This window comes from Gekko japonicus, unplaced genomic scaffold, assembly GCF_001447785.1.
Source record: "Gekko japonicus isolate JY-2015 unplaced genomic scaffold, Gekko_japonicus_V1.1 scaffold15, whole genome shotgun sequence".
Taxonomy (NCBI): domain Eukaryota; kingdom Metazoa; phylum Chordata; class Lepidosauria; order Squamata; family Gekkonidae; genus Gekko; species Gekko japonicus.
Window position 1 is genome coordinate 238,770 of NW_015165830.1, and position 12,302 is coordinate 251,071.

General features: G+C 40.6%; 1 protein-coding gene and 1 long non-coding RNA gene across 2 annotated transcripts in view; both read right to left on the bottom strand.

Annotated features, from left to right (window-relative positions):
- Positions 1-731: 731 nt before the first annotated feature.
- LOC107110038 lies at positions 732-8,529 on the bottom strand. The gene is made up of 3 exons (XR_001482498.1): positions 8,399-8,529; positions 3,663-3,752; positions 732-2,598 (listed from the first exon to the last, which is right to left on the bottom strand). It is a non-coding gene; the product is annotated as an uncharacterized LOC107110038 (long non-coding RNA).
- Positions 8,530-11,178: 2,649 nt separating this feature from the next.
- The window catches only part of TMEM94 (transmembrane protein 94), a 107,142-nt gene continuing 106,018 nt past the window's right edge, over positions 11,179-12,302 (bottom strand). The window contains exons 30-31 of the mRNA XM_015410736.1: positions 11,865-11,958; positions 11,179-11,353 (exon numbers count right to left, since the gene is read on the bottom strand). Of these exons, the coding sequence (XP_015266222.1) occupies positions 11,179-11,353; positions 11,865-11,958 (269 nt within the window). The remainder of the gene's footprint in view (positions 11,354-11,864; positions 11,959-12,302) is intronic.

A 12,302-nucleotide genomic window follows, 5' to 3' on the forward strand; every position in this document is an offset into this window, starting at 1 on the left:
GGCTGGCCCTTAGGGGCACCAAACTGCACCTGGCCCCATACTCTGGGAGTTTCTTGATTATTTGTGTTTTTCATTCTTTCTAAAATGCATTTATTTTTGAAAAATGGTGGGCGCACGGGGGGGGGGGGGGGGGAGCAGAAGGGATCCTCGCCTAGGGTGCAAAATAAGCTGGGGCCGGCCCTGCTCATATCCTTATATTGTTGGCTGCTATGGGGATGTGTATGTATGGAGGGGATTCACATGATTATGCTGTCAGCAGACTGAGTAAGGTATATTATGACAATGCAAAGAAGGAAGGGAAATTTCCCACAGGGCTGCCATGCTCAACTGAAGGCCTGTGTCCTTTTCAAACATGTAGTTCCATCCATAGCTGCTATGTTTTGGTTTCTTAAAACTAGAAAAAGACAAAGAAAGTAATACCATGTGATGCCTGGCATGGTTCTTACCATCTGTGCTAACCTACAGTGCCAGCTGAACCCTCTTGCAATCTCAGTGTATCCTTGTGTGTTACCAGCATATTCACAGCAATACTCTAATGATACAGTAAAACGTGGAGTCCATTAGTAAGCTAATTTATATGCAAAACAAAGGAAAAACCATTGGTCATTCTCATTTTTACCAGACATAATGCAAACATGGTTCAGAGTATTGATTTTTATCATTCACTGGAGTGCAACACTCTACGAGTCTATGATTGTCAAATGAGATTCAACTCAAACATTCTTAGGGAGAGTAAAGTTATTTTATTAAATCATGCACATCACGTGTGTTAGTGCAAATAGTTCAATCTGTACTCCAGAAATTCTATTGGTTTTTATATCTTTACAAAATAGATTTAAAACAATTATTTACTTTAAAAAATGTAATTCTGAATTTAAGCATTTTCAGAATAATATTTGCAATAACCTATATACAAGAGGTACTGTGTACCACTGGCATGTGTGTGTTTTGTGGATAGGTGGCAGCTTCCTGCAACTGAAAATAATGAACAAAAATGATATTTTCTAAGAGTCTGTGGTCTAACATTCCCTTAAATCTAGTGATCTTCCCATTAACAAATCCCAAATAGCTTTAGACAGAACCATTAAAGGAAAATGACCCTCAAAACCTCCAAGGCGAATCATAAACTAAAAAACCCTATTTAAATATTCAACTAGATCTGTGGATTGCCATTAAACCCTCTAAACCACTGGAAGTTTTGCTGAGAAAACCTTCCTATGAATTACCCACCAGCTGAAACATTTCAATTATCATTAGCAATTCTTTTTACATCAGTATAGACCTTAATGAACAGAGCTGTTTTGCTGTGCAAGCCAACACTTGATTCAGGTTTTAATTAGTGCTGCCCCCATTCTGGAGTCAACATTTACAGAGGGTATTAATGTTAAGGCCATTTGAATTGTGATGTAAAGCTTCTAATTGTTGACAGCACATTCTTTCAGCTTAAGTTGTTGCATAGAGGACCAATTAGGTTATTTTAACCTTCCAGAAAGCTTACCCATTTTGGATTTTTTTTTCTCCATTTTCCCTTCCCCTAAAAACAGAAGCACTCGAGCACTTCGCATAATGAAGTTATGCCAATGAAAGTACAAGTAAAGAGACAAACATCATTTTCCCAGTTCAGTTTTGATAGTAAGTGACTGGAAAAAAAAATCATTTCTATAATGTGATATGTGAAAAATATGTTGAGTCTTATAGTGTCTATATACATGAGATTTAATAAATTACATTCAAACTAAAAGTTGGATCACTGCACTATGTCCATCAGAAAAATTTTGCTCCCAGAAAACCCTTAATTCACTCAGGCACACACATGCACACACCTGCACACAAGAACAGTCTAGATGGATGCTTCCCATTCCGTTGCTTCTAGAGCTCTTTAAGGCTGGCAATGAATTATACTCATTCCCAAGTCATCAATACAATAGGACCTTTACTGAAGAAAAATATTTGTTTCCGTCCAAAGACTTGGAAAAAGAAATTGTTCCCCATAGCTCAGTGACTCACAGCAAGTAAAAAAAAATGGTATGTTAATGTACAAATAAAGTCAAACTGAAAGGCACTGAGCACACTGCATCTGCTTCCAAGTATTTAAAGGATATTTGGCATGGGTGACCCAATCAGAAAAAAATGCACTGCTTTCAATCTGGCAATCAGATTCTAAAGTAAAACACCCCACACACCTAACCATTATAAATAATTTGGTACCAAGAAGCCTACTTTAGGCCACCATAACAGTATTTAGAACTCCAACATACTATTTTAAAGAATTACATGAAATTGTAAGCAACGATATTGCTCACGATAGAATGAAGTAATAATTTTATTCCCTCTTTATAGACAGAAACGTTTTGTACAGCTTAAAGCAAACGACCCTACTGCTGTTCGGAAGCCAAACTCTGTGGTATTAAGAGGTAAAAAGGAAGAGAATGAAATCTGGTTTTCCCCCAGTGTGTGAATGATGCCAGCTTCTAAAGAGCAGACGGTGTATGGATTCAACAACAGTTCTCATGGAGAAGCTCTGGTTAGGCCTGGGTACAGCACCATGGCTGTCACCGCTACCAAAGCTGCCATCACAGGCATCCAAGGCCATTGTCTCTGTGTGGAGAAAAAGACAAGAATCAACATCTCATTTGTTGCAGTGGACACTAATTACTTAACCCCTTTGGTTCTTGTCGTCCCTAGAATATTTCCTATGTGCTCTTGGTTTTTTAGAAATTTTGACTCTGGGCACCAAGGGGGTTAAGCTCATCTAGGTGAACGAATTCCAATGGACACAAGTCTCCGTAATGCATCTTCATTAGGGCTGCCTTTCATAGCTGCAGAATTTCAGTCTCCTTTTGACAAAAAAAAACTTATGCTCAAGAATCTCTTGTATCTTTGATTCTGCTAACAGGATTTATTGTTTGTGCCAAAGTATAGCTCAGATGCATGCCATGCCGAATTTGGAACTGTTCTTCCACATCCTCCAGTACCTTAGTTCAATGGAGTATACCTGCTTACTTGATCGAGTTTGACAATGCATGATAAGCTTTTCTGGCCTAGGTTGAATCCTGATCTGATATACAGTAATGTTAACCTTGCACGTAGTCCTCATCCCACCTTTTCACAATTCTGAAGTATATAATTTCAGACAGAGGGTCAGAATCACACAGAACGCAGTTTTGCCTGGTACTGCAAACTTGAAGCTGGAGATGCAAAACCCACCACCTGTTCTCTTCCAACACGGTAGTTCAAAATAAAAGCATTAATATTCAGAGAGGAATTTCTGAATTAGTTGAGGGTAAAAAGGAAATAAAGGGCCAAATTCACATATCCAAGCTCTTCATATTAAGTTTAATTAAGCAGTTAGGTTGTCTTTCAGGCCCTCATTCTGAAGCATCATATGACCCATTTTGCTAAAGATAAACTTTTGTTAGAAAAGGCACAGTTAAACAATTATGTTACAATAGGACACTGTTAGCACTAGCACAAGGAAAACAGACAGATGTTAAATGATTAGTTGTTTGCTTGGCTTGCCAATATTACAAATAATGGCTCATTACATGAAAGGTTCGTGTCAGGTAAATAAATACCTGCTTTTCACCATGCACTATTTTACAAAAATGGCACAAACAGGTGAGAGGGACGAACATACATGGACTGAATAGTGCTTATAGTACCTTTCTCTACCACAATGGGCTGTAACACCAAAACAGGAAAGCCAGGATTAGGCCGATGAATACGGCTGGGACGGGTGGTAATATGGAAGGCTAAAGGGAAGGGAAGGGATATTAAAATCATTTTGTGCTATTAAAAAATCAACCAGATAAAGATGATTTAGATGGGGGAGACTTCGAAGAGAGTTTTGTTTCATTTGAAACATTAAAGACATCTAACACAACACAGCTAATCTGGTATACAAAGTTAGTACACCACTGTACTAAGGAAACACGGAAATTGAAAATAAAGCAAGGAACTCTTCCTTAGGATGCTCTCACTTGTCATATGCAGCTTAGTATTTGGGGCAAAACAAGGCTTAAACTCATTTTGCGTTTCAGAAACATTCCTCTGATGACAGAAGCAATAATGTACAATATGCACAACTAACTGTGAAGGTTTTATCATCCAAATATCCTGAATCTGTTAAATAACAAATTATTTCATTAATCTTTAACCCTTTGACAACACTCTTTGTTACAAAAACTTGGCAGTATCCAACCATTCTGTGCATGGAATGTGGAGTTTTTCTGAATTCCTCTCCATTCCTTCAGCCCCTTTCGAACCCCAGGGAAGATCACTCCTAGAGTCAAGGACCATGTATAGAGGAATAGCTGAATGGATTGGTGGGACTGGAGTGATGAAACACAAAGAGCTGAAATCATTCCTTCTACAGCTTCAAAGAAGAAGGGTTCAATTTCACTCCTTTGTTCCTCTTCACTCAAGCCCACAGAACCTCATGGCTGTTCCTCTGCACAGAACCTGTGACCCCAGGAATGATTGGAAGGGGCCGCACAAATGGAGGGGAATGCAGGAAAACATCCATGCATGGGATGGTTGGCTACTGTCTACTTTCACCTTTTCCACTTATCACTTAAACTTGTGACAGCACATAACCTCTATAGCCAAGAGAATTCTGAATCAGTACTTCAAGGATACCTCTTTGCAAACCAAAGTTTAAGTTGTGTAGAACATTTTTCTGAAGACAAAAAAGCAGCCTTTGTGTGCTTTATGCCCTAGTTATATCAGTGGTACTGCCACAGAGCATGTTCACATCCATTTTTCCACACAGTTGTTATTCTGTGTCTGCTGCTAGAATTTAGCACCTCTTTGTCATCCGTGCACCTGAAACACATTTCAGACAAACTACTCAAGATGACTTGGAGCTGTAGTCATGAGGAAAACTGTCCTAGACACATCCTTGTCTATCATCCAGCAGTGCTTGATGTTTACATTCTTTTCTATGAGAACAATACTTGGTTAGTGCAATGGGATGTTACCCCTCAAGAAAAAGAATGGAAATAACAGTCTGTGCTAAAGGTGTAGGTGAGACATGCAGTGTACTGTGGGAGTATCAGCACAGCATAAATGAGCATTTGGCTCTGTGAATGTCCAAATCAGAGGGAAAAACAGAACTGGGATTCAAGATGAGAACCTTATAATTTCAACTCTTTGCCCTCAATGATGATGCTTATGATTTAGCAGGGATTAGTCCTCATTACCTCCTGTGCTAGATCCTGCTGACATAACACATGGGAAAATAATCCCATGCTGTTAATATAGGCTCATCTGCTCCCACATAGCATCCTCACATGAATAATAACACCAGTAACACTAAATGGAAGTTTACATTGATAAACACACAGAAACGCAATATCCAGCTGCCCAGAATCACAGATACAAGAATGACTGGGGGGAAAAGATGCCAGCAAAACAAATACCAACAAACTTGTGTCAACGATTTTTTTTAACACAACATACGTAATATGTGGAAACAAAATACTTTATGAACCATGCTAATTCTGCACTGGCTTTAACTGTGCAGAAATGATGGCTCACGTCTCTCAAAAATTTACAGTGCTAAATTTGTAAGCTCTTGATCAAGAGCATACTGGTCAAAATGTACTGAGAATTTAAAGATTTGTATGCACTAGAAATTTAACAATCTGGTAACTGCCTTTTCACTCTAAAGGAATCAAATGACAGTTCAGCACAATACTTCCATCAACTGATAATAAACCTTTTGCAGAAAAAATCAGAACATTAAGAAAGCTTAAAAACTAAAACAAACAAACAAACAAACAAACCCAGAGACAATTCACATGACCCTTTGAGGCCATGGTAACTGCCATGTCCGTGTACATACCACACCTAGGATAGCCTGGCTTTTAAAACACTTTATAATTTTAGTTTGTTATGAATGAATGTAGAACACTGATCTGGGTTTAGTGAAGTACTTTGTGGCTAGTTTGCATATTATTCGGTTAGCTTCATGATGGTAAGTAGAAATCAAAATTAAATAAAGTGCATTGTTTTAATGGACTCAAAAGGAAATATGCCTTTGATCCCAGCTATGTATGAATATCTGAAGATACTGGATTGGATCCAGCAGAGTGTTTCCTCAAGTGCAAAGACTTCCTCCTATGGAACATGACTTGCACCCACCCACCCCCATCATCGCAAAATACCCTCCTCCCTGAAATCCTGCTCCTAGGATAGCAGGGACCTCCAGGAACAGGGGCTTGGGGGAGGGGGATATTTCACACTGCTGGTTTTTCGTTGTTTTTTTTTTCTTCCAAACAAAAGTCATGCTCCATGGGTGTTAGTCCATGTCCCCATGTAAACGCTGGATCTAACTCACTGAATATTGGATTGAATCCATGGTCAGACACACCTTTAGTTTTTAATTCCTCGTTCTATTAGTTTTGAAATAATATATTCCTCTTTGCAGGCCAAATTTCTTTTATATAAAAAGGCTAAAATAAAAACATGTGCCTGTTATGAGCTTTAAACTGAAGCATGACTTTCTCCTGACCACACCTAGCATACAGAACTGGTACCTAATTCTATCTGTTATTCATACTACATGGGCAGAGTTATCTGCATTGCCTTGACATACATGGCTATCAATAGACGAAGAAAACGAAACAGCATACACATTATTTCTTTCCTTACCCTTACCAATCAAATAGAAGTTATTCACCAAGGATCTGCATTCAAACCAAATTAACTGTCATAAAGAACAACCCACCCTCCTCACGATGTTTTCCCAAATAAAATTTTTTTACAGGAAAATTCTTTCAAGACAACTACTGGGGAGTCTGTTACCGTACCTTTACCTCTTAACTGAAAAGACGCAGAAGGCCTTCTTTTCAGCTACTGCTATATTTAGAACTTTTGTAACAGGAAGCGTATTAAAAACAAGAGGAGGAGGAGGAAGGAGGAGGAAGAGGAGGAGATTGGATTTATACCCCACCCTTCACTACCCAAAGGAGTCTCTTAACAGTTTATAATCTGCTTTTCCTTCCCCTCCCCACAACAGACACCCTGTGAGGTAGGTGGGGCTGAGAGAGCTCTGAGAGAACTACTCTGAATGAACTTGCAACTGACCCAAGGTCACACCAGCAGCTGCATGTGGAGGAGTGGGGAATCAAAGCCAGTTCTCCCAGATTAGAGTCCACGCTCCTAACCACTACACCAAACTGGTGCCGTTCAGATCTAATTTTTTCAGTAAAGTAAAACCTTGGGAACTAGTTACTTTATTTTCAGTTTTTACTGATCTGATATCTTCTCTTTACAAAAAATGTTTTCAACTGGTGGTAAAAAACTGTTTTATGTCTTGTCTCTGTCTCCTTTACATCTCCGTAGAGAAATCTATATCACATGTCATTTCTAATCAACTAGTGATTAAGGGATGTTGAAGAAACTAAGCTACCGATTCAAACCATTTGAATATTATTACTTTGGAGAAAAGTTTTTCTGCAATAAAGAGTGGCAAAATTACTACCAAACTGTTCTGGATACTCCCTGAAATAGGATGTTACTTTGAATGTTGAGACCCACTTGAACTGAATTGGGAATGAAATTTTACATGGTTGAATGCAAAATCCATATGGTTTCTGTGAGGAAAATCCATGAACATAAGACTTAATCTGCATATATTATACATTCCAGTAGAATATTTTCACATTTATTCCTCCATGAGTATTCACCTATAGGTGAACAGTTTTATTGTAATTATCTTGTCTGGGAGTGCATATGCAATGTACTGAAATATGTTCCAAGGAAAAAGCAGTGGATAAGAACACCTAGTGGAATTTGTTTGTGCTGTTGGTACTTTAGCTGTATTTCTATGGGTATTATGTTCCACGGTGCTTTTTCCTTTATGTTTGAATTGCCTTGAATTGAATTGAATTATTATAGTGGAAAACAATATATACATAAAATAAATACTTCTGTATTTAGAAAAGCTTTTTTAAAATCTGGTTTTATGGGGCCTATTTCACTGTATATACTCAGCTGCAAAGCAGGATGCAGCAATTACAAAATTGCTCTAACGTTATAACTCAGAGTTTTCAGACATCACAGGGACTAAAAGCTGTTATTGTTGACTGAATCACGCTTGGACATTTTCAAAAATAAAATACAAAAAATATATAATTCTGCCTAATGAGGAGGACACTGGCAGATCCATTCTGAAGCAAGATGTCTGCATAATTATATGTAGTGAAATGTCACTGGCCAGAGTCAGATATTTCAAAGGAGCTCAAGCCCAGAAATACATGGACCACATGAGTGCTTTGTGGATTCATGTAGCCTACACAATGTTACAAAATGTTCTCCTGTATATCTAACAAACATATGACCTCATAACAAAATGAAATAGCCAAAAACTGAAGCACACTTTTTACCAACTTACATGGTTTCCTTTTTCTTGTAGCAGCTTCAGGCTGTCTTTACACTGTTTGAGTTCATCTGTGATTGATTGCTTTTCCTGCTCAGTGATCTCAAACTTCAGCTTCAGCTCTGTGAGTATGGTCTGTGTTTTTTCATACTGAAGACAAAGAAAAAACATTTCTGCAGACCCATTTAAACTAAAGAGAAGAAGATAAAGTAACTTTGGGCTATATTTTTAAGACTGTCAGAAAGTAGATAACACAGGCTTTTAATATTGATGTTTAAGGGCAACAACTTAGTTTATGGTACAGTGTAACCCAGAAAATGCTTGAATGCAAGTTGCTCTCCTCAACACTAAAGCACCTTATTTACCAGTTATGAATAAGATTTAGTAATTAATGTTATCTTTATTTATTGTGGTGATTTACTTAAAATAAATGAAATGTCAAGGCCCATAAGAACCTCTCAAGATAGAACCAGACTATTTGTCCCTTGCTCCCCCCCCCCCATCTAGGGATGCCAACTCTGGCTTGTAAAGCCTTGGAGATTTGGGAAAGGTGCCATAGAATCTGCCCTCAAAAGCCAGCATTTCCTTTGGGGAACTTATCTCTGTAGTCTGGAAAGCAATTGTAATTGCAGGAGAATTCCAGAGGCCTTACCTGAAGGTTAGTAACCTTGTACAGGGGGAATGCAATGATATCACTTCATATGATTTCAGTTATTAGAAGGAGAAAAAGAGAAGACATTGCTCATGGGTATGCTGTAAAATGTAGTTCTGACTTCATTTCTCTATAGGCTTGCCAGACCCCCCTAGTTTGGCAGGGGTCACCCGCTTTTGGGGGGGTTCTGCCCACCGTCGGCCAATTGGCCAGTGGAGAAGCCCCACCCCCAAGCCCCAACACCCACAGCCACCCCTCTCCCTTGAGAGAGAGGAGGGAGGGTGGTGGCTGCGGGCCCTTTAAGCAAGCAACCAGCAGGAAAGGGCCCTGTGTGCCCAATCTCCGAGCAGAGATTGGGCACATGAGGCCCTCTGGCTCCCTGCTCTTAAAGGGGCTCCCTTTAACTGCAGGCAGCCAGCAGGAAAGGGCCCCGTGCACCCGATCTCCAAGGGGCATTGTTGCTCGATGATCAGGAGGGCTGGGCCCCCCAGCTGCGGCTCGCAGCTGGTGGGACCATCGTTGCGGGGCAGGACTTGGAGCCCAAACATCTCCAACGTGACATCATCACATTGGGGACACCCCACCCCCTACAGGAACGCTCCCCAAAGTCCCCCTCTGGGGACGAAGATGGACCTCGCAACCCTATTTCTCTAAGAGAATTAAACACTGAATGTATTCCATTTATAATACCTGCATTAAACTACTTGTTCTTTTCTAGCAGATGACTACAGGGGCTCTCTTGGATATATTTGGGGGAAGAAAGGTCAGCTGTAACTGTTTTAATAAAACATTACGAATTGTCTGCATAAACCTTTTTCTCGCATTTAATGTTGTAGTTTACATGTTACAGAAATCATTCCATTTATCCAGAGGGGAGAATTCTTTTAAAGTAAAAACAAGAGATGCTTACAAAATCCTCCACTTCCCAATTTCTCCTTGGATTTTTGGGTTTCATAGTACTGCTAATATTTACTGGAATGAAACTCAGTATCATAATTATTTTATCTTTTACATGGCAGAATTTATCTCTTACACGGCAGAAAAGCAGTTTTGCTGTTCTCAGACATACCCCCTGCCATAAAAGATACTGCATCACAAAACCAAGAGAGAAATTTTTCAGAATTAACCCCTTGTATTCCAGAATTTTCTTTGAGGGGGAGAAAACAAGCTAGTTTTGAAGGTACTTTTATTTCATTAATTCATTTTTTTTGTTTTATGAGAACATTTACTAAAATGCTTCTATTCTGCCTTTCTCGGGTCTCTATCCTACCTTTCTCAAGGTAGCTTACAATTATGTTCCTTTGCTAGGGTTGCCAGGCAGGCAACCAGCAGGAGGGTTGTGGGGGGGGGGGGGGAAAGCATCCAAATGGCCCTTGGTGGAAACAGTTCTAGAGAAAGAGTCCTTGCTAGCCAATTAAAACAGGCTTGGATTCAGTGTTTTACTCCAAAGCACAGGCATCTATGAGCTAAATGGGAAGGCTAAAAGGAGGGATTCTGCCTCGTGCTTTGCCTATGAACTTCCATAAACATCTGGCCAGCAGTTGCTGGAAACAGCATGCTGAACTCTGTTGACTTGGGTGGCTCTAGCTGGGCACCTCCTCTTCGTAACCACAGTCTTCATCCTGCAATGCACATTACCCAAGTAGTCAGCACTTTGGCATAGGCCACTCATAACAGTGCAAAACATTCTGGCTTGCAGATGGCAAAGGCTAGTCATTCCAGAAGAAAGGCCAATATGGGACTCTTGCACATATTGGGGGGGGGGGTCCCCTTCTGTTTTAAAACGTCAACATGGAAGCAGAAGAAGTGGCCCATGCAGATGTATCCCAAAAGAAACTGCACCAAGGGCTGGCATAGTGTTGTGCTCAAGAGAACAAATTGTTAGCTGGATAGTCACAGTTCAAATCCCAATTCAGCCACAAACTCAATAGGATGCCTTAAGGCAAGGCACTCTCTCTCAAACACCTCCCCATCAATTTGTACAATGCAGTAATTATGCTGAAACTGCATTGTAGGGGTCAGGGTTACTGAGGTAATGTGTGTGAAGTCCTGTGAGAAGTCTGGAAAGGAACTATATACAATCCTCAGGCCCTCCTGCTATATAAAGTGTTAACAAGGCTCACTGCCCACCGACGCAGGCTTCTTACCTGATTTCATGGAGTTTGACAGTCTCATTGATGATCACAACAAGAATGAGAGAGAGCAAACCCAGCAACCAGGAGGCCATGGGGATGTCATCCATTCTGTAGGCCACAGGAGACTCAAGGTTCACCCAGAGCTTCAGGTCCAGGAGGGTCTGGATGACCTGGCCCAGCAACCTGCCACACAGAAAGCAAGACCAGGGCTTTGGAATGGCTTGGCCCCTCCTCACAGGAAGGCATCCGAGGCTTCTGTCCCAGCACCCGTCACTCTCACTAGGCATCCTCTTTGCATCAGCAACCCAAGTGGACTATGCCAAAGGGTGAATGAATTGCCCAAGGCAGTGAGCATGTAGGCACAAATGGGCAGGATCCCCAAGATGACAATTCCCTGGTTGCAAAATCAGGAACATGAGAGTTCAATGTTTAGAGGACAAGGCAAGGCCAGAGAGGACAAGGCAAGCTTTGAGGCTGTACAAAAAGGGGCCTATCAGAAGCCAGAAGAAGACAGATAAGGCAGTGCTAAAGAATGACTGGAGACTGAGAGGCCTGGGGGGAAACTGGACAGTGGGAGAAAAAAGAATGGAAGGTGAGGGGGGGGGGGGGGCCTGGTATGGAGCAAGGAAGTGGATTGGCAAGAATGAAGAGATCCTGTACCAGCTCTTCTGAAGAACCAGAAGACAATACTTACACAACCACCACTGTTAGGGTCCACCAGATGTTAGTGAAAGGGCTTTTCTTCCACAGTGGTTTGGTCCGATGGACATGGGTGACAGATATAAACACTGGGAAGGAAAAAAAAGTTATTCTGCTTTTATCTGCAGCCTTACCGTAGACCTACAAGGGGCTTTTTATGCTATTGTGTAGAGAGAATGGTGACCTGTGGATCTCAGTACCCAAGACAACAGATCTCAAGGTTGCCCTGCTATACTTTCAGCTCAAAAGCCCAGAACACAGGCTATGCCACTGCTGCTCAATCGTAATGGCCTCTTGCCCAAACCACAGAAGTCACACCAATTCAAATTCTCAACAAGAAATAGTCTTGTTTTCTATGCACTTAACCTTGAAAACACTATTGGGGTAAATTAGGTACCCAATTGTACTTTTTGGATAGAATTCAGAAAGAAGT